Genomic DNA, 22,953 nt, shown 5'->3' with positions numbered 1-22,953 from the left:
GACAATTCAATAACACATGGAAAAGACGCTCACTATGTATTATAAGGTTTACGACAAGAGGAAGGCATGTACAGTTCAAACTGCTGATAAGCTTTTAACAAAGAAATAAAACCCTTTAATTCTCAATGTTTCTGTTTTAATTTGGTGTGCTAAATATTAGCTTATTTTTTCATTTCCCTATTCATTTAAAACTAACAGTAAGAGAGTTTTTAATAGCCTGACAATATTTTTTAAAGATCACAGAACTGTAATTTTTTCCATTGATTATTGAGATATCAGATAAACAAGAATCAAGACGGAGAAACAGGCCTCTTCTCAGAATCCTATGCTCTGTGGGTCTCTCTGCCTTGGCTGAGTCCTCTTTCAAGAGCTGAAGTGAAAGAGTTTTCTTGTTTCCTCCCTCACTAACTAGACAAAAAAGCAAATGCCTTCTACTCTCTACTTAAAACCAAAACAAAATAGTTTGGATGTGGCACCGCTTGTCAAGCCATGCTGTGGCAGGTGTCCCACATATAAAGTAGAGGAAGATGAGCACGGATGTTAGCTCAGGGCCAGTCTTCCTCAGCAAAAAGAGGAGGATTGGCAGCAGATGTTAACTCAGGGCTAATCTTCCTCAAAAAAAACCAAAAACAAAAACAAAATATTTAAGGCATGTGCGCAGTCTTAAGTTAGTTCAACATTAAGACAAAATTATGCTGAACATCTGCTCAAACTTTGATTAATGAAACTTAAATTCATGAAAAACAAATAGAGAGTGAGCGTGGAGTGAAAGAGACACGAGCTTCTTGTCTAGTTCCATTTCACCCAGAGGTCAGAGCACTAAAGATACTCCTGCTTTAGAAATAAATACTATTGAAACAAAAAAGGTGGTAGAAAGGATCAATGAAACAAAGAGCTTGTTTTTTGAGAAGATAAATAAAATTGACAAACCACTAGCCAGACTTACAAAGAAAAAAAGGGAGAAAGCTCAAATAAACAAAATCAGAAATGAGCAAGGAGAAATAACAACAGACTCTGCAGAAATACAACGGATTATAAGAGAATACTACAAAAAACTATATGCCAACAGAATGGATAACCTAGAGGAAATGGATAAAATCTTGGTCTCCTACAATCTCCCAAAGCTCACTCAAGAAAAGGCAGACAATTTGAACAGACCAATCACAAGGAAAGAGATTGAAACAGCAATCAAAAACATCCCAAAGAATAAAACCCCAGGACCAGATGGCTTTCCTGGGGAATTCTACCAAACTTTCAGAGAGGATTTAATACCTACCCTTTTCAAGCTATTCCAAAAAATTAGGGAAGATGGAACACTTCCTAACACATTCTATGAGGCCAACATCACGCTGATCCCAAAACCTGACAAGGACACCACGAAAAAAGAGAACTACAGGCCAATATCACTGATGAACATAGATGCAAAAATTCTAAACAAAATTTTGGCAACCAGAATTCAGCAATTCATCAAAAGAATCATACATCATGATCAGGTGGGATTCATACCAGGGACACAGGGATGGTTCAACATCCGCAAATCAATCAACGTGATACACCACATCAACAAACTGAGGAATAAAAACCACATGATCATCTCAATAGATGCAGAGAAGGCATTTGACAAGATCCAACAGCCATTTATGATAAAAACTCTGAACAAAATGGGCATAGAAGGAAACTACCTCAACATAATAAAGGCCATATACGACAAACCCATAGCCAACATCATACTCAATGGGCAAAAACTGAACGCCATCCCCCTGAAAACAGGAATGAGACAAGGATGCCCTCTATCACCACTCTTATTTAACATAGTACTGGAGGTCCTGGCCAGAGCAATCAGGCAAGAAAAAGGAATAAAAGGAATCCAAATAGGGAGGGAAGAAGTGAAACTCTCATTGTTTGTAGATGACATGATCTTATATATAGAAAACCCCAAAGAATCCATTGGAAAACTGTTAGAAGTAATCAGCAACTACAGCAAAGTTGCAGGGTATAAAATCAATTTGCATAAATCAGTAGCATTTCTATATTCTAACAGTGAACTAACAGAAAAAGAACTCAAGAACACAATACCATTCACAATCGCAACAAAAAGAATAAAATACCTTGGGGTAAATTTAACTAAGGAAGTGAAGGACCTATATAATGAAAATTACAAGGCCTTTCTGAGAGAATTGGATGACGACATAAGGAGATGGAAAGACATTCCATGTACATGGATTGGAAGAATAAACATAGTTAAAATGTCCGTTCTCCCTAAAGCAATCTACAGATTCAACACCATCCCAATCAGAATCCCAATGACATTCTTTACAGACTTAGAACAAAGAATCCTAAAATTCACCTGGGGCGACAAAAGACCCCGAATTTCTAAAGCAATCCTGAGAAAAAAGAACAAAACGGGAGGCATCACAATCCCTGACTTCAAAACATACTACAAAGCTACAGTAATCAAAACAGCATGGTACTGGTACAAAAACAGGTGCACAGATCAATGGAACAGAATTGAAAGCCCAGAAATAAAACCACACATCTATGGACAGCTTATCTTTGACAAAGGAGCTGAGAGCATACAATGGAGAAAAGAAAGTCTTTTCAACAAATGGTGCTGGGAAAACTGGCAAGCCACATGTAAAAGAATGAAAATTGACCATTCTTTTTCACCATTCACCAAAATAAACTCAAAATGGATCAAAGACCTAAAGGTGAGACCTGAAACCATAAGGCTTCTGGAAGAAAACGTAGGCAGTACACTCTTTGACATCAGTATTAAAAGGATCTTTTCGGACACCACGCCTTCTCAGAGAAGGGAAACAATAGAAAGAATAAACAAATGGGACTTCATCAGACTAAAGAGCTTCTTCAAGGCAAATGAAAACAGGATTGAAACAAAAAAACAACCCACTAACTGGGAAAAAATATTTGCAAGTCATATATGTGACAAAGGCTTAATATCCAGAATATATAAAGAACTCTCACAACTCAACAACAAAACATCAAACAACCCAATCAAAAATTGGGCAGGAGACATGAACAGACAATTCTCCAAAGAAGATATACTGATGGCCATTAGGCACATGAAAAGATGCTCATCATTGCTGATCATCAGGTAAATGCAAATCAAAACTACACTAAGATATCACCTTACACCCATTAGAATGACAAAAATATCTAAAACTAATAGTAACAAATGTTGGAGAGGTTGTGGAGAAAAAGGAACCCTCATACACTGCTGGTGGGAATGCAAACTGGTGCAGCCACTATGGAAAACAGTATGGAGATTCCTCAAAAAATTAAAAATAGAACTACCATACGATCCAGCCATCCCACTACTGGGTATTTATCCAAAGAGCTTGAAGTCAGCAATCCCAAAAGTCCTATGCACCCCAATGTTCATTGCAGCATTATTTACAATAGCCAAGACATGGAAGCAACCTAAGTGCCCAGCAACAGACGAATGGATAAAGAAGATGTGGTACATATGTACAATGGAATACTACTCAGCTGTAAAACAGAACAAAATCATTCTATTTGCAATAACACGGATGGACCTTGAGGGAATTATGTTAAGTGAAATAAGCCAGCGAGAGAAGGATAATCTGTGTATGACTCCACTCATATGAGGAATTTAAAATTATGGACTAAGAACAGTTTAGTGGATACCAGGGGAAAGGTGGGGTGGGGGGTGGGCACAAAGGGTGAAGTGGTGCACTTACAACACGACTGACAAACATTTATGTACAAGGGAAATCTCACAAGATTGTAACCTATCATTAACTCAATAAAAAAAAAAAGAAAAAAAAAAGATACTCCTTCTTTTTCCTATGGAGTTTAGAATAATTATTCCGTAAATTACCTGGCTTGAATTTCCTGAGCATGTTTCACGAATATCACAATCATTTACTGCTTCTCGGCACACAGTCCCCACAGGCTGAAACTAAATGAACAAAAATCAGTGCATAAAACTGTCGAAGAAAAAAACTCGCACAGGATCATCTTTAAAAAGACAAAATGAATATTTTTTGGATGGGACTATCTTAAACTATCTTAAGATGGTAGTCTGTGAAAACCACAGTTACTGAATGAAATGTTAATCTAATAGTTTTCCGAGAGAGTTTCTCCTGTATGAAGTAATTTGCAGTCATCACACATAAGTCTTACAATGTTTCGCTAAAATAGGACAGCACTTGATGGCACATTTGAATCAGAAGGACAAGTTAGTCCAAATTCTAATAATTCTTCCTTCCAAACAGCTTCTGGATTTACATTTTACCCTTCATTTGTACTAGAACCTTTACCATGTTACTCTTTTTTGCCTTTCCTGCCAAGAATTTGAAAGTTAGATTTTGGCCTGAATTGCAAGATTTAGATTTTCTGGCAAAGCTATTTCCTCCCATGCTTTCCTTTCTCTTCTCTCCTGCCTCATTTTTATATAGATCTATACCTTGATCCTTTATTCTTTTCTAACGTTTCTATTATTTGTACTTGTGTAGGGGAGTTTTTTTGGTCTGTTTTCAACCACCTCAAATATTTCTTTTTAAGTGTGGGAGTTGTACAAATAAATTTTTAAGCTCATTGGATCTATGAATTGCAAGAGTATTCATTATAACAAAACACACAGACTCATAAAGTTATCACCCTTCCCCTCTTCTCTTCAATCCCATTCTCCTTCCCTTTCCAAAATGTTAACATTTGGGGCTGGATCTTTCCATGCTCTTATCTCTGCTCACACAGACATATACATTATACGAGACTCCCTCTCCACAACTTTCATCTTCTCTCCCTCGCACTCAGTCCTCCAGGTATTTGAGTTTCCTGTTGTTCCTAGAACATGAATAGCACATTATCGACTCCAATCAGGACTCAACAGATATTTTTTAGAAGATCCAAACAAAACGTGTGCTCATTCATCACGTATTTGCAAGGCACTTAAAATGTGCCAGGCACTTTCTAGCCACTGGGGACTCAATGGAGAACAAAACATAAGAATCCTGCTTACAAGGAACTTATATTTTAGTGGGAGGAAATAGGCCATAAAAATAAGGAAAGAGGCAAGATAATTTAATTTCATATACTCTGATTCTCTTCCTCCTTGGGAGTGGGGTGAACCACAACTTTAGAACATCTGAGGTAAGAAATACAAGTAGATTTAAGGTAGAGTTCATGTCAGAGTGTAAGTGTTCAAGAAATGACAAGAAACTTCTGACAGAAAGCACAGTGAAGGATGACCTTTCTAAGTGTTGGGATACAGCGTAAATAAATCAACCAAAACTCCTGCCCTCTTGGAACTTACACACTAATAATGGAAGGAGAAAAATAACAGACAAGTAAATAAGCAGAGGCCCACAAATTATGGCTTGAGGGCAAAATTTGGTTTGGCCGCCTGTTTTTATAAGCAAAGTTTTATCAGAGCACAGCCACACCTATTTGTTCCTGTATTTTTGATGCCTGCTTTCAAGGGTAAAGTTGAGTAACTGAGACAGAGACCTTATGACCCACAAAGCCTAAACTATTAACTATCTAGCTTTTTACAGAAACAGTTTGCCAACTCTGACTTACAGATACATTATTATCAATACATGTATAAAAAAAAAAGATACACATGATTTCTCATCTTCTTCTTCTATTCCTCCTCGTCCATTCACTACCCTGCCTCTGGCCCCTCCAGAAGCGCAGGATGGGGGTGAGAATGGGAGGTATGGGGTAGAGAAAGTGGCCAAAAAGATCTTACTTGACTGGTACAGCTATAACTTATTTTGTAAGAAAGTTAATCATGCCATTTTATTGTACGTATTTTAATTTCATTATTTTGTACTTGTTCCTTGAAATGATTATAGCACAAAGAACCTAATTCCTAAATGAAAGAAAAAATGGCATAATTAAGCGCATTTTATGGATGGGCAGACTTCAAACATGGAGCACTAAAATAAATGATCAGGAATCCCTTGTTATAGCAGTTGGAGAAGCCAACAGAATAAATAGTAGAGGTAGCCAAAATGAGGGAATGTCTGTTTCACACTTGGTTTAATCTTCCTTTTTTAGAGAGTGCTTTCAGAGATCTCTGCCAGTGCCTTGCTTATCTTTAAATAAGCTGCCAGAAACATAGTGGTAAAGTAGAAACTGCAGAAATTACTGCCAGAAGGTCTGGATATAACTACACATCTACTCCTTACTGAATGAGCCTATGCAGGTTATTTCACTTCCTTGAGACTGGAATTGCTCAACTGGAAAGATCTGAATAATAATGACTATCCCAAATGTGTGGTTGTGAGCATTACGAGAGACAGGAGTCTCGACCAGGAGTGATGTTTCTCCCAAGGGGACATGTGGCAATGTCTGGAGACATTTTTGGGTGGCACAACTAGGATGGGTGGTACTTGCAACTGGAAGGTAAAAGTCAGGGATGCTCCTAAACATTCTACAATAAACAAAGACACAGGCTTACAACAAAGAATTATCTAACCAAAAATGTGAATTGTGCCAACATTGGGAAACCCACAGATAAGATGATATAAATTAAAAGGGCCTAGCACAATCTCTGGCACATAGCAGATCCTTAACATGATAGGTTCATATTCCACTCTCCCTTAATTCATTAGACTAAAGTTAGTCAATCAGTAAAGAATCAGAAGGAGAATGCCGTGCATATCTATTCATTCATTCAACAAATATTTACTTAGAACCTGTATCAATTACTCTGTAAGTCCCTGGCTCTGCCTCCATAAAATGTACAGACTGAAAAAGACAGATATTATACCTCAGAAATAAAGCAGAATATTGTAGCAGATTTTATATGAGAAGAGAAAAAAGAAATAGATTTCTTTGAAGAAGGTAAGCCTCAAATAACTGTTAGTCTTGATGTAAAGGCTTAAGTATTTGGACACAGGTATGAGGATGCTATTGGGAGGATGAAAATAGATAATGTGTGTAAAGATGCATTCTAAACTCTCATGAACAATAACACATGTAAGGTGCTATCACGTCTAAAAGTATAGCTTTTGTTCCCTCAATAGCTAATGCAAGAGATATACCAAGTTTGGCAGCAAGAACAGAGGGATCTATTGAATATCCTCATGGCTTTACAAAGAAAGGAAAAATATCAATCAAAGATTAGTAACACTGGGTCTCATTTAATGTGCATGCTCCTCAGGGAGGCAGTAGTGAGAGGACAAACTGGATATTAACAAGCTTCAGGCCCTAGCTCCCTGACTTATCTTGTGTAAGACCCTGGGCAAACTATTTAATCACTACATGCCTCAGCGTTCTCATCTGTTAGATGGGAATAAAAACAGTAACTACCCCTCACAAGATTTATGAGGATCCTGTAAAGCACCTGGCACTTAGTCACTTAATACAGTATATTTTGGATACTACTATTGTCATTAGATTATATTTACCTTGCCTTAACAATTTATCAAACATGTCCTCTCTTCTGTCAATTGGTCATTAATCAACATTTATTTACCTTGCACTTTTTACAACAAAGACCATCACTGCATTGAGAGTCTTGAGTCAAGGTGCATTTCTTACAACACTCTGCTCCTTCCAGGGCGCATTCCTAAGGAATATAAACATTTGCAAAATATCAGAAAATGGTGTCATTCTCCTGAAAGTACCAGGATACTTTCTAAAATAAATGTGTCACTTAACAATAATAATCTTTCTTCCACACGTCCTATAAAATTTCCAGACATAACATTTGCGCCATATGTCTCAGTGTGTGGACCTGGAATGACCATGAGTAACCTTAAAAAAAAAACATGATCAGAACACCCAGAAACTTACTGCTGGGGTCCCACAGTCACACTCCTCTCCAGTTTCAATGAAGCCATTGCCACACTCAGGAGGATCGAGAAGCTGTGGGAGGAAAACCAAAAAGGGAACTAAAATAAAACATCGAAGATCTTATGAGAGACCCTAAGTTCTACACCTATACATCTGGCATATCCATCAGTCATTTTAAAGTATATTTTTAATTTTCTAAACTTGAAAGAATGACATTAGAACTTTAGAACTGGGAACTTTAGAACAGAAGTGTCTACTTCTATTTCCATTTCAGTTTTAATCATATTTACATATATAACATACATATCAAGTAGAGTCTGGAAAATGCCACCAAAATAAAAGATGATCTAGCCATTGATTAAAACCAACCCAGAGTGACATTTCAAACAGCAAGGGAGTTGGAGTCAGAAAGTCTGGGTTCAAATCTTGGCTCAGCTACTTATCTTGGGCTTGTCATCTCAGAGCCCAAGTGTTTTAATATTTAAAAGCAGGAATAATAATAATAATATTAGCTCCCCATCTACATCACGAATTGTTGTGAGGATCAAGTTCAATGATCTGTGAAAAGCCATTATTAACTATATCTCTTTGTGAAACAGAAAGTTATTTCATAGACAATTAGGAAAACACCACAAAAATGAACAAATCCATTGATTTATTTAATACAAAATATAGCTCCTCCATTAACATAGCTTTGCAGAGAAGAACAATAATAATTTGCCCCAGAGATGGAAGTAATTTTTGGCTTGTACAAGAGTACATTTAAAGCCACTTCTTTTTTAACTCTCCATCAATTTTATTAACTTTTGAGTATAACTTATCTTATGGTGATAGGTAAAATTAGTAAATAATTGTTACGCTCCACATATATACTATTCATTCATAAGTTTATCAATGTAGGTATTATAGAATGAAAGTGAGCACACACCTGTCAAGACACACACACACTTTCCTAACTAACTAGAGAGAAAAAACAAAATAAAGAAAGCAACGACAACAAAAAAATCCCCACCTGATTTCAAATACTCTCTCTTCGCCTATAAAAGAATCTACTCATCGCTAGATTTCATTTTCAGCTGAAAGGGATTATAACAAATAAGAGAGCTTTGAAAGGCAAAACCAAAACTTGTCCAGATGAAAAGCACATTTATTCTGTTATTCCAAGTTCAGAATAATCAGTTATTTTGGTAAAAAGATTTGAATTGTTTTTCATTTATAGCAGCAGGGATTTAGGTCAAATATCCCTTCTAAAGCTTCCAGAAAGAGTCTTAAAATTGTCAATTTGCTTTTCAATGCAATATGATACATTTCATAAATTTCAGTGGAGTGAACAGAGAATGAAACCAGGTATATGATTACAAAGGCAATGCCACATATTGCTATGGTGCACGGAAGCAGGCCACAGTTCACACAATTAACAAGGACAAAGCATTCTTCTTGAACATTCAAAGTCTTCCAAGTGCATGAGGAAGACCTGTTTTCTAGTCAGTAACCATAGGATGCTCTGCAAGTTGTAAAAGCCTGTGACAAAGTTTAAGTACAGACACACTTTCTTCTTTTCTGCTTTAAGCAGACGTGGTTTTCATGTTGAGAAGTACTTCTAATTTTAAGCATACTGCTCACTCTGAAAGGCAGTGATAGCGAATAATGAGGGGGAGATATGTCCCCCTTTTCCATCAGTATGAGCTATAATTAGGTATCCAAAGGTAAAAAAAGCCCATTAAGAAAATGAAAAAGAAAGGCAAAATGAAACCATACGAAAAGAAAATGGACATTTTTCAGAAAGCAAACACTCACTTCTATCTGCTTTTTATTTTCATCAGAATAACCCCAAATGCCCAAGATTAAAGCTGGCTTGAAAACGCAGATATTTAGCATATCTAGATATGCACATATAAGCCAAGTTGAAAAGCTCTCTTTTATAAGACACAACGACTGAAAATTTGTACTTGTAATACTTTAGAAAGATTAACTCTGATCACACATTACCTTAGAAGGTTTGTTGAAAAGGCAGGCACCACCTCCACTATTCAGGAAGTCATGATACTCTTCAATATTACACTGGGTGAACTTTTTAGGAAGATAATAGCTATAAGAGAGAAGAAAAGCAATAACCAGGTACAGTTTTAGTTTCCTTTGTACATTAGTCTTAAAATTGGACATTGTTTAAATTGTAAATTATTCTTAAAAATCACAGAATAAATAATAAATTCCACTTATGTAAAACATTTGCATTCAATCCATAAGAGTTTTATTCAGTAAGGATATTTCTAAATTCTTCATTTGGCAACTAATGGTGACTATGGGTTGTTCATTATTTGCACGCCCAGTCAAAGGAAATACACACATAGAGTCCCTGTAATTTCAACCAGAGAGTTAGGAATAGTTTATTTCATAATGAGTCTTTCCTAAATATTAAAACTGGGCTGGAATCCAAACTGAAAAGCATTCTACAAAATAACTGACTATAATCTATGAATGTGTCAAGGTCATGAAAGTCATGGAAAGACTGAGGAACTGTTCCAGACTGAAGGAGGCTAAGAGACAGAAAAACTAAATGTGATGCCTGATTCTGAACCTTTTGCTAAAATTACACTATTGAAACACAGGGCCAATCCTGAACGAGGGCTAAGAATTAGATGGTCTTATTAGTTGTATTGTCGTTCTGTAGGAAGATGTCCTTGTTTGTAGAAATGCACACTAAGGTGTTTGGGGTGATGGGCACCAAGTTAACTTTTGATTTAGGAACAAAAAGCTTCTTTGTTACTATTCTTGAAAGTTTTCAAGTTTCAGATTGTTTCAAAATACAAGAAAACAAATGTATACCAAAGAAAAATAATAAACGGTCAATAGAAAAGGAAACTTGGCTATAGAGCAATTTGGCAATATGCATGAAGAACCTTCAAAATGAGAATATCCTTAAATCTAGGAATTCTACTTTCAGAAATCTTCCTAGAGGAAATAATTAGTTATGTATACAAAGATGTCTGAACAAAGATATTTATTGTGGCACAATTTATAATAGCAAACAACACGAAAATAACCTAAATGTTCAACAGTAAGAAAACTAACTAAATTGTGATATATTAATAAAATAGAATACCATGTAGTTATTAATAATCATGGCATTGAAGAATCAAGACTCATAAAAATGCTGACTATATAATGTTAAGTGAAAAATGAATAAACTACACATCCAACAAGATACAAACTTTATAAAACAATAAAAATGGAAAGAGAAAAAATAGTGGATATAAACAGCAGTATTTTAACATTAACCATGGTTATCACCAGATGGTGAGAAGTGATAAAAATTTTATTTTCTATATTTTTCAAAAGTAACTTTACATTGAGCTTTTATAAAAGTGAAAGCACAATTAAGATACTAATGGATAGTTTTTATAAAGTCTCTCCCACTAGCCTGCAAGGACCATATCCATTTACATCCCTGCTTCTTCCTAGCACAGTGGTTGAGGCTTTGTGAATTGACTAATGGAATTTACAATGCTTATTTACCCTAAACTCATTTTTCAAGTGTTTCACGCCAAACTTTCCAAATAAAGCGTCTTCAGTTTAAATTGTGTGAACTACTTTACTTCCTTCACTTCATTTTCCTAACAAGTCATGCATTTTATTCTTATTTGAACAGTTTCTTACATATATTTCTTCCTTTTTTCTTTTCAATGCCTCCCCCCAGCCAATTTTTCAATCACCTTCCCCTCTAATCCATACTACATATCTCTGCCAGAGTTATCAAACTTAAATAGGGATTGCTTCAAGTTCCCTCTTTATTCTAGTGGCCAAATCCTGAGACGGCTCCCTACTGCCAAAGAAAGTCACTAACTCTTAGTGTCAGCCCCTTAGACGTCTAAGTCTAATTCAGCCCCTGCCCTGCAAAGGCACCCACAGGGGTCTCAGGCCAGCCCAGCCTCCTGCCCACTGCACACTTGGGAGCTGAGTCTGCTCTCTGACAGTGACAGGAAACTCATTCCCTCACAGGGAAGCTCCTTCTCTATAAGAACAGCTGAAATTTGTGAATTGCTCTTCCCTTCGCTGTGCCCCATCTCATTCCCCGTAACTGCGGCACACAGTTACAGTCTGGGTTAACTATCAAGCAAGATTAATTCCTCCACCAGACCATACTCCTTCAAATACCTGAAAGCAGACACAATGTCTCTCCCTAGGCTCAGCCCCACAACTTCTTTTTTGCAGGGTAACATATCTGTTGTATTCCATGCATTCTTAAAATTTTAATTTTTATACCTTTAATTTTTATGACATGGTATTCATGTCAACAATACTTTCCAACATTTAGCAGTACAAAGGAACTTTGGAAAGCAGAAATGGAAGGGAATGTACCCAGGGGAAATATATGTCCAGATCAAGTTACATATAGCATCATACCAGAAAATGTTTTATGTAAAGAGCTTTTCTCCTGTGTGCATCTATTTGATGTAAGAAGAGTTCCAATGCAAAGAGCTATATACATCTGAGTGTCACCATTTCACTTGGCTACACATTACACCTAGTACTATGCAGATTGTCTATAAAATTCTGTTTTTAATAGTTAATCAGAATAATCAGTTATAATATACTACATAGCTTTTAAAAGACAAGAACCTCCAGTATGGAATTTAGTAATTGTTGGAAAATTACAACTATAGAAAAGGACTTTTATCATTTACTCTTATTACTAAACAAAAAGTCCAAAGATGTTTTGAAAAATATCTTAAATACATGTTTGCATGTACATTCCCTCCATCATTTATTTTCCTTTTCATACCTATCTTGGCAGTTCAAAATTCAAATACAATCAATAAATATTCACTGAAAATCAAGTCTGTACAAGAAATTATGGTGTGAGGTCTGACAAAAACATAAATTACTGTAAGATGTAATCCTCAAAAAATTTACAACTAATTTATGAGGAGAAGCATAAAGACACACAGAATTAAATTACAATACAGGAGTTAAAAAATATAATAAATCTCAAATTGTAGTTAGATAGAGAATTCCAGATGAAGAGAATATATTCAAGAGATCAAAAGAGGCTGGAAACTCATGTACAATTATGGTAAGCAAACAGATCATGAATACTAGTGGAAAATGATATTTGCAAATGAGGATAAAGAAAGACTATGGACATCTAAATATTGGAGGAAGGAATCTGAACCTTATTCTTTAGAAACAGAGACCCACAAAAGTTCTGAGGAGGAAAACAACATGATTTGCATGTTTGATACATAAATCCATGTGCATTAAGAGAAAGATAGAGAAACTGTGCTGCATATATTCAGTGAAATAGAGCTATATATTGTCAGCGTCATGGAATCTCACAAAGTTGATCAAAATAATCTAGTCACAGAAGAATATATATACTATGACGCCTTTCATATAAACTGAAAACATGCAAAGCAATGTCATGTATTACTTCAACACATATACATATATACAGTAAAAGTATAAAAAAGGACCTATGGGTGGTAGGAACCAAATTCAAGATGGTAGCTACCTTGGCTGGGGCTGAGGACCAACAAGAGAGAACACAGGAGGATTTAACTATGTATGCAGTGTTGCATTTTTGTAAGCTAGGTGACTGTATACAAGTGTTCACTCTTTGACTCTTTATACCTTTTCAATTATGATAGAAGTGGAGTTCAAGAGTGGAGAGAGGGAGTCTGAAAGTTGTCTCAGTATCTGGAATATTATTGAAATAATAAGAGCATAAGATGATAAAAGTTTAAAGTAAGGCAGTAGTGATAAGCTTGGTATGAAAGGAATGGTGGCAAAATTTATTTAGAAAGAGCAAAAGATTGGTGCCAGATAGTGTGTGAAGGGCAAGACAGTATAAAAATGAAAACCTTTCTCAGGAGAGCAGATGGTGCCCATCTCTTCCCACTCCCTGCTCAGCGACGGACCAATGACAGCTGGAAATCAGCATTGTGGGAGTATTTACACCACAGGCTTTTATCTATGGTAGAAGGTTGCTGGAAATCTGAGGAAGCTACAAATCCAGGCTCTTTTCTTGTTTGTTTGTTTGTTTGTTTGTTTTAGTGAGAGTCAGCTTACCAGCACACAACTGTTTATAACCCATTTAATTAATATTGAAGAACATAAAAGGAAAGAGAATTAGTAGGTCAGCCATTAAGAAAAAGTTCTTCCTCATTTCTTCTATTTCCAGCCTAGATTCAAGGCTAAAAAAGTCTTTGTTCTACTAACTTAATTGACATCATAAATAAGAGACTATTTTGTGAAAATATTTTACATACAAAACGATTGAGAAAATCTACTTCTGATTTTCTCTTCAATGCCTGTGATGAGCTTCCACACACTCAGTTCTTAAGTGTCATACTCCTAGGAAGATAACAGCACAGCAGCTAAAGGAAAAGTGAGTTATTTTCCAAAAGAAGTGGCTCACCCGGTGTCTCCCATTATGCATCCAGACCATGTGTCCTCACATTTACACTCGCCTAAGAGAAAATGAATACACACACCTTTTACAAAGTGAAAACAGTACATTAGAATAGTTCCTATTTTAAAAAGTATATCTTCACTTTTTATTCCTTACATACCTTTAAAAAAGTAATACCTGCTTTATAATCTTCCTTATATTTTAAGCTTTACTTTAACCCTATCAACATTATCTAACTTTTACAAAAATAAAATCTTTTAATATTTTAACAAGTGGCCAGCCATAATTTTAAAGCCTTCACTTAAAATGGCTTAACAAATACTAATGAAATAGTGATACATCATTAAAGAATTCTGGTTTCACAGGCCTTTATGAGAATTCTTACAATTTCTTGTCCATTTTTAAAACCTCTGCACCAAGACTGCCAATAGAAGGTATAGTATATTGGTTAAGCAGAGGGTCTTCAGAATCAGAAATAACGAGGTTCGAAACCTGGGCTTGCCACTCAAAATATGTGTAATCTTGGAGACATTACCCTTTTAAGATCCAGTCACCTTAGCTGTAAAATGGGGATAATAATGAGTATCTTGCAGGATTATTTTGAGGATTAAACAAGTATCTAGATGTAGAAAATACTAACTAGATGTAGAAAATAATAACAACAGCATTCAATTATCTCTTCCATTATATATGGACAAATATATCCCATATTATGGGTGCTCCATAAATGGTAATAGTTATCATTAATATAAACAATCATATTTATAATATTTTTATTAAAATAATAAAATAAATATGGTTATAATCAACTTACTCCAAATACACAGTGTTTGACCATTCCTGGTGAAGTAACTTTATCCACCTGGGAAAATACAGTCTTCATAGATGCCAAATCAAGCCTATTTTACTAGGTCCATATTTTACTAAGCCCTTTATCAGGTCTGATCCTGGCAGGCAATTTCTACCTCTGTGGCCATACTAAGAGATGTTTTAAATAAACCATAATAAAACAGTATGCCTTAAACCTACATGCCAGGGTTCTCTACCAGACCATTTAAAATTAGCAAACTGAGCTTATTTGTCCTTTTTTAGGTTAAAGTCAACTGAACTTATCATCACATAGGTTTATTACCCATGGAGAAATTTTCATCTGTAATGTAAATATTACATCGTATTACTTTTGAAAAAAACATTTTGTGCCCTGGCTGTTTACCTTATACTATCACCCAAACTCTTTCAATCAAGCAAGTGAATTAAAGAATCTCATTCCGCAAAATATTTCACAGATAGTCTATTGCTAAACCACACATGTACTTAAACTTACCACTTGCTAACTTTGTTTTGTCTGAGATAATACCAATATTATGGGCTAATGACTGCGCAAGTGTAACAGCCATTAAATCAGTTTTCCCAAACTGAAAAAGAAAAGCAAAAATAAAATACATGTAAATGCAAATCATTCTTTAAGATGGGCCAGAGAAAAATGTCACAATATAATCAAAAATAAGTAATTTCTAAGCAGTTTATTTAGCAGAGGTTAAACATAATAGCTAATGTTGAACTGTCAAGCATTTGGGAAGAAGTGGTATGAAATAAATCCATGTTTGATTAACTCTTCCAGAGAAGACTAGAAGCCAGGGAATCATCAACTTTTGGGTTTGGAAACTTAAATCTGAGTCCAAATTTCACCAGCGAAATTCCTGAAAAACTTAATACTTGTATATAATTAAACCAGTCTTTTGGATAATACAAAATAAAAATAAATGTGTAAATTATTTGGAATTCATTCATTTTTGTGTGTCCACTTGTACTCCTGAAATTTCCCCAAGTTGAATATATGTGGCTTCAGAAAACAAATGGTATGAGTAACAGGAAGTAGTGATGATCTTTGGCCAAAAGAAATTTGAGAAGACCTAAGGATATTTTTTTCAATATGTAGCTTCCCAAAGATTCAAGTATTTTTCTTTTAGATTACTTCCATCGGGTTTAGTGCCTTCAGTATAGAAACAATCCTTTGGAAAACCTAGTCTATTTTTTTCTCCAAAAATTTGTCAAGTATTGAGGTAGGAAGAAAATCTCCAATTAGGTTGTTAGGGAGTAAACCAACGGTTCAAGGAATTACTCAATTCCCTGGAAAATTGGTCAAAGTGATAAACAGGGCCTATTTTCAATGAAGGTAAAACTGAAGACCAGCCACGGGGGTCTAGTGGTTAAGATTCAGTGCTATTGCCATCCTGGCCTGGGTTTATTTCCCAGTCAAGGAACCACACCACCCATCTTTTAGTTGCTATGATGCTGAAAGCTATGCCGCTGGTATTTCCAATACTAGCAGGGTCACCTCTGGTGGACAGGTTTCAGTAGAGCTTCCAGATTAAGACAGAGTAGGAAGAAGGACCTGGCCTCACATCCAGAAAAATTGGCTGTGAAATCCCTATGAATAGCATGTCGCTAGGAGTTGGAATCGACTCATTCGCACTAACAACAAAAAAGTAAAGATTTTTCTCTATATAACGTGTAAATAGCTGAATCTGGAAATTACTCTAAGGAGAATGTAAACAGAATTATCAAATACTATCTCCCATTATTTCCCTATTCTGACACTGGTCATTTACAGTAACCATATTGGTTGTTAATAACACAACCTAACGTTTGGAGAATGTAGAATGCTGAGAAATTCTCTCTTAAACATTAGGAAAACATTTTCAGCCATCATACCACTTTGTATTGTACAGATGTTCACACCTACTTCATTCACGCCTCCTCCTTTCAGCAACGAGCAAATCCCACCAATATAAGCTGCCCCGCTCCGGCTACTCTCAAATTGACTTCCCCTTTTAGAAAAGGAAATGAAAAATGCTTACTGCTCATAGTTTAAATATCATAGCACCTCTCATTATTAACACTTCTGTACTATATATTCTTGAGGTAAGGGAGGAATGTGAGAATTGTTTACACACATAACCAAAGAAAAAGGTTTCTGAGGGACGTTTCCCTACATGATCAAGCAAAAAGAGGAAGACTGGCAACAGATGTTAGCTCAGGGCCAATCTTCCTCATCAAAAATATAAAAATAAATAAAGATCTTAAATAGAACTATACTTATTAAGAAAGAATTACTAATATGTGTACTCAGAGAAGGATACAAAATCACTTCTATGGTATTTTTGCCAAAAATGCACAACCTGAACCTCATAATGAGAAAACGTCAGACATTTCCACAATGAGCAACATTCGATAAAATAACTGGCCTATATGCTTCAAAAATGTTAAGCCCAAAATAAACAAAGGAAAGCTGAGGAAATCTTTCAGATTACAGTATACTAAAGAGACACGACAATGAAATGTAATGTGTGATAGTGGGATGAAGGGTGGGAGAACCAGCTATAAAAGACATTATTCAGACAATTGGTGAAATTGGAATAAAGACTATAGATTAAAGTACTACATAAATGTTAAATCTTCTGGTTTTAATAATTTACTATGGTTATATAAGAAAATGTCTTAAGTATTTAGTAGTAAAGGCCCAGTAAGTAAATATCCCCAACTTACTCTCAAATGGTTCAGGAAAAAAAAAAATCATAGATAGATGGATGGATGAAAAGAAGAAAGAAATGGAAGGAGGGAAAAACAAGAAAAGGAAAAAAGTCATAAAACAAATAGGATGACATGTAAACAACTGATGAATCTGGGTGAAGGGCATAGTTAGGGTATTTCCTTGTAGTATTTTTGCAACTTTTCTGTAAATTTGAAATTATGTAAAAAGAAAGTTACCCTAACATAAGTTCTGCTACTTCCATTTATAATTTTCTTCAACAGCTCTGACTTTAGATGATTAGTTTTTAAAATGCTACTATATGTAACTTGCTATTATATCAAATATGCAAGTTACCAAAAAAAACCAAAACTACAAGAGTGAGAAAAAATAAAAAATAAACTCCAGAAATACTAAGCTCTCACCTTAAACCAAAAAACAAAGATAAAATTAACATTTAAAAAACAGCAACTGCCACTCATAGGTGGAAGTTAACATATTGACAAGGAGATCTGATCGGTGGTTACCAGGGAAAAGGGGGGGTGGTGGGAGGGCACAAAGGGGGAAGTGGTGTACCCACAACATGACTAACAACAATGTACAACTGAAATCTCACAAGGTTGTAATCTATCATAACATTAATAAAAAAAAAAAACAGCAACTGTAAAGAATATAATTAATCTGTTAAGAATATTCTTTATGAGTATTAACAGCACTTTTATTCAGTAAATGCTCTGATTAAATCTCTTGAAAGGTTAAATGAAATATACATGCAATAATAAAATAACTCAAAATTGAACCTCAAATTTTCAAGACAATTTTGAACAATTTACACTTTAAAACTTCTTCCAAATGTATCTTCCATGTCAAATCCTAATTGTATTATGTAGTAGAAAGAATACATCTCAGTCATAAATAATAGAGCATTCAACATGGAAGCAAAAAAGTAATAAATCATTACAAAAGTTACATACGAAAAAAGGTGAACTGCATCACTTTTCTCTTTGATGAAATCCCTCCTGTATTTCATAAACTCCCGTAGAGTGATCAGTGGGTTTTCAGATATGGCAAACTTGTTGTCAGCCGCCCAGGTTTCCATGGCAACCAATACTATCCTTGTCTTAAGTTGGTCTTGATATATCTAGTATATTAACAAAATGAACACACCAGCTGTACATGTGGTAAAATCAATTTATGAACAGGACTACAAAGTTCCCTTTATGGAAACTCCTTGAGTTTTAGTTAAATGTAAGAAACGTTACTGTTTTTAAGAGAGAATTGCTTTTCTAATTTACATGCATTTTCCTTAAGTTAATAGAAATTTAAATTGTTTACCAAGTAATACACAAAGAACAAAGCACTAGTTAGAAACAAAAGATCACTTTTTGACCAATACTTTTACCCTTATTCAAGGCTCTCCTAAATCCATTTTCTGGCACCCTAGACAAAGAATTCATGCATTCTTGAGTTCCCCTAGCAAAAAGTAGAACAATGAAGACTCTCCAAGGAAATCATTTCTATACAACCTGACTGGCCCTGATTAAACTCATGGAGAAGACATTGGCACTGCCGTGTCAAGAGAAGATTTAAAAAGTAGGTAGAGTAGAATTATTTAGTTGCATCATTCCCACAGCACTAGGCACTTTTTTGAAAGAGGCACAACTATTATATTGCTTTTCCACTGTTAGGCATATACTGCGAATATCTTTGTTAGGGACTATGACTCAACCTTTTCTTTTCCAATGTGAAATATATAGGAAGAAATTTCACGAAAAAATCTGTGGGTACGTTCGACCACTTCCTTTAATCATCTTCCCATCCAGAGATCAAAGTCAATAGTCAATTGCAAGGTTATCAGGGACTTACAGGACACCTCGGCTAAAGTGCGATTTAGAGTAGTGAAAATATAAAAACCATATTATCCATTCTATTAACAATCAGGCGAGAAAATTCCTCTTTGGCAATATTGAATCGGGTTGATACTTACTACATCCGCCATGTTCACCACAGATTTTGCATATGTATTGGTGTGCACAACTGAAAGCCGATGTTTTTTAAACTGAAATCAAAAGAAAACAAGTGGAGGGCTTTCAAAGTCATCAGCAAATAATCACCTCAGCAGAGAAAACATGGTGTGACTGAAAGATCTCTAAGGCTTTCTGTAAAAAATGTAAGAGTTGAGACCCAATTCTTCATATGCTGTGTAATCTGAGGCCAAGGCTCTTAAACCTTTGAGGCCTCAGTCTACTCATCTGCAAGATGAAGTAAAAAATACCCATTCCATCCATTTTACAAGTTTATTTTTATCACATGATTTTTATTCAAATGATAAAACACATGAAAGTTGTCTATGAACTGTAAGACATATGAATATAAGTAGGGTCAATGCCAGAAAAAGTGAATGTGAATACTACTAAAACTATAAAAATGTATAAGTTCTATAAAACTTACCCATTAAGAAGAAGAAAGCCCTAAAGCTTACAAAGAGATGGCCAACAGGCTAGATGTGGACCACATATACCTTTTGTTTGGCCTCAATGCTGTTTCAAAATTCAGGAAATATCATGTAAAATCTGATTTGTAGCTTCACTTAAAATTAACATTCCCACATGGTAATAACTGACAACTATTGAGAAGCAGCTGATCCATTAGACAGGCCAAGTGACTTCTCTTTTGCCACAGGCCTCACCCCTCCCTACTGTTTATACTTAGCTCACTTCCTTTATGTTATGTGCCCACAGATGTCTGCAGACATCTGAATTTGTAATATCCTAAACTGTCAAAAATATATGTTCTTGCAACTTATTTTTATTTTGCAAAAATCTCAGGGAATAGTAACATTCACTGAATTTGAATAGGCAAAAAGATAAAACTTAGTCCTAGCCCAAACAAGAAAGAAGCACTCAATCTGGATTGCATTATTATTATTATTATTATCAACATCAATAATTAAAATTGGTACTATTTGTTTAATCGTATGTAAATAAATGACACATTTTCCCTCAAATAAATATTCAAAGTAAATTAAAACATACTTGTACCTGAAATTAAGTAAAATTCAGCAATACGTATCACTGAACATTTTCAGTTTAAAACTCTGGCTACATGGAACAATTAGCATTATAACTCACTGCTGTGCTGTGAATTTAACCATACTGACTGCAACACACCCATGAATGGAATATAATAAAACAACTGACTCAGCGAAAAGGAAGTTGGGCTGCTTCTTATCCTAAAAATCTTCACCGTTTTGCTATATAAGCTTTTCCATATGGTTTACTGCATAGCAAGACAGAAATAGAAAAATCGCATTTCTTTTATTAGGATAAATCTGTACACTACAAACTACAGCGTCTCATTATTGGTGCCTCACTTACTTTTTCAATATAAAATGGAAGTTTCTATTTTTTTTAACCTTGCCATTTTAGTAACAGGAGATATTAGCCCCTATACTAATCAAGTAAATCCAAAGGTTTGACATTATGAGTCACAGAAATATTTTTGGAACCTCACAAAATACTGTTGGTTATTTCCACCTAACAATGTTTCCCACTTGCAGGGTGTTGCTGGGTAACAAATACGTGTGGTTATACAAATACCTCCTCCAGGTTGCAACTTTATGTGCTTCTTTCTTCTAAACATATTTTTGCACCGGCCAGTTTTACCCTAGGCATGGGCAAGTTCAAACAACAAAAAATTCAGCAAATCCTACCATGAGATGATCGTTCACAATCATCAGTTCAATGTATTTGGTTTCCTCCTCTACGTTACGAGGATGTCGGCGAAGCTGCAATATAGTAAAGGTAATAGCACCTAAATAAGCCCTCTGAACTTGGCTGTGAGAAGCTAAAAAATATGTTATACATTATATCCTCAGACCGTACTCATCTTATAGGTGAAAGTTTGTAACTTTACCACCTCTCCCTATTTCCTTCAACCCCCAGCCTCTGGCAACACTTTTATACTCTGTTTCTATGAGTTTGACTTTTTTTTCTTTTTTTTTTAGATTCCACATATAAGTGATGCTACATAGTACTTATTTTCTCTATCTCACTTATTTCACTTCACACAATGCCCTCCAGGTTCATCCATGGTGTCACAAATGACAGGATTTCCTTCTTTTTTAAGGCTGAATAATATTCTGTTGTGTATGTACCACATTTTTCTTGACCGTTTATTCATTGATGGATACTTACATTGATAACACTATTTTATAACTGAAATTTTCTGAGAGAATAGAACTTCAATATTCTCACACACAAACAAAAAAAAAAGCCCAGTAAATATGTGAGGTGATGGATGTGTTCATTAACTCCATGGGGGGCATCCCCTCACAATGTATACATATAGCAAATCACCCCACTGTACACTTCAAATATCTTTCAATTTTATTTGTCAATTATACCTCAATAAAGTCGAAAAAAATTAAAAATAAAAACTAAAAAATATGGTGGAAATAAAACAAAATTTCTCCTTTTATTCATTCAGCATTTATTTTTTTCATCTTCATCAATTTAGTTAGTTTTTGAGTAAGTAATAAATTTACATGGTTCAAGAATTAAGTTACAGAATTATAAAGAGCTATAGGATGAAAGTCTTCCTCTCACGTCTGTCCCCCATCTACTTGGTTGTTGCCTCTTCCTCTACAATGGGTACAGCACAGTTACTGGTTTCTTCCAGAAATATTTATGCATATAAAATCAAACAATATATATTTTATTTTGTACTTCCATTTATTTCACTCTCTTTTGCATCAGGCTGTTTGCATTTAACAGTCTATATTGGAGATTATAACAAATGGTTTAACTTAAGCCCCTGAGAATCTCTGAGAGGTCTCTAGGGAGTGAGTGATTGGCACTTTTGTTGTATAATCTCCGAACTGGGATTGAGACACGCCCCTTCCTCTGGTAGGGTTCATGGGATCCCCCAAATGATACAGGAGCTTTGTTAGGACAGTTCTGAGAGCTCACGGGCAGTCTTGGGTTATCATACGTCTGATATATGTCTGTTCAACAATAAATTTTCTCCACCTTCAAAGTCACGACCGATGAATGCTACTGGCAAGAGCCACTAAGGCAGCCACATCCCTTTGTTCTTGGCAGTTAGTCTATAACACAATCTTTAACAAGATCTGTAAAATCAACTTTTTCCTTTATGTTATGCTTCGACATACATTTTCTCAGTAAATTGTTTGGTTCACTTGCCCACGGGCCATTTTTGC

At 35.2% G+C, this 22,953-nt stretch overlaps 1 protein-coding gene across 4 annotated transcripts in view; it reads right to left on the bottom strand.

The window, feature by feature from the left end:
* ADAM22 (ADAM metallopeptidase domain 22) overlaps positions 1-22,953 on the bottom strand; it is a 242,058-nt gene that overhangs the window by 47,605 nt on the left and 171,500 nt on the right. For all 4 annotated transcript variants that reach the window (XM_046670780.1, XM_046670781.1, XM_046670783.1 and 1 more), the window contains exons 9-18: positions 21,445-21,519; positions 19,720-19,791; positions 18,707-18,873; positions 16,947-17,031; positions 15,525-15,615; positions 14,207-14,258; positions 9,778-9,877; positions 7,789-7,860; positions 7,469-7,561; positions 3,860-3,940 (exon numbers count right to left, since the gene is read on the bottom strand). In XM_046670780.1, coding sequence (XP_046526736.1) covers positions 3,860-3,940; positions 7,469-7,561; positions 7,789-7,860; positions 9,778-9,877; positions 14,207-14,258; positions 15,525-15,615; positions 16,947-17,031; positions 18,707-18,873; positions 19,720-19,791; positions 21,445-21,519 — 888 coding nt within the window. The remainder of the gene's footprint in view (positions 1-3,859; positions 3,941-7,468; positions 7,562-7,788; positions 7,861-9,777; positions 9,878-14,206; positions 14,259-15,524; positions 15,616-16,946; positions 17,032-18,706; positions 18,874-19,719; positions 19,792-21,444; positions 21,520-22,953) is intronic.

The sequence above is a fragment of the Equus quagga genome, chromosome 8 (assembly GCF_021613505.1).
Source record: "Equus quagga isolate Etosha38 chromosome 8, UCLA_HA_Equagga_1.0, whole genome shotgun sequence".
NCBI classification, from domain to species: Eukaryota; Metazoa; Chordata; class Mammalia; order Perissodactyla; family Equidae; genus Equus; species Equus quagga.
Note: the sequence above shows the minus strand (reverse complement) of the source record. Positions and strands in the feature narration are given on the sequence as shown.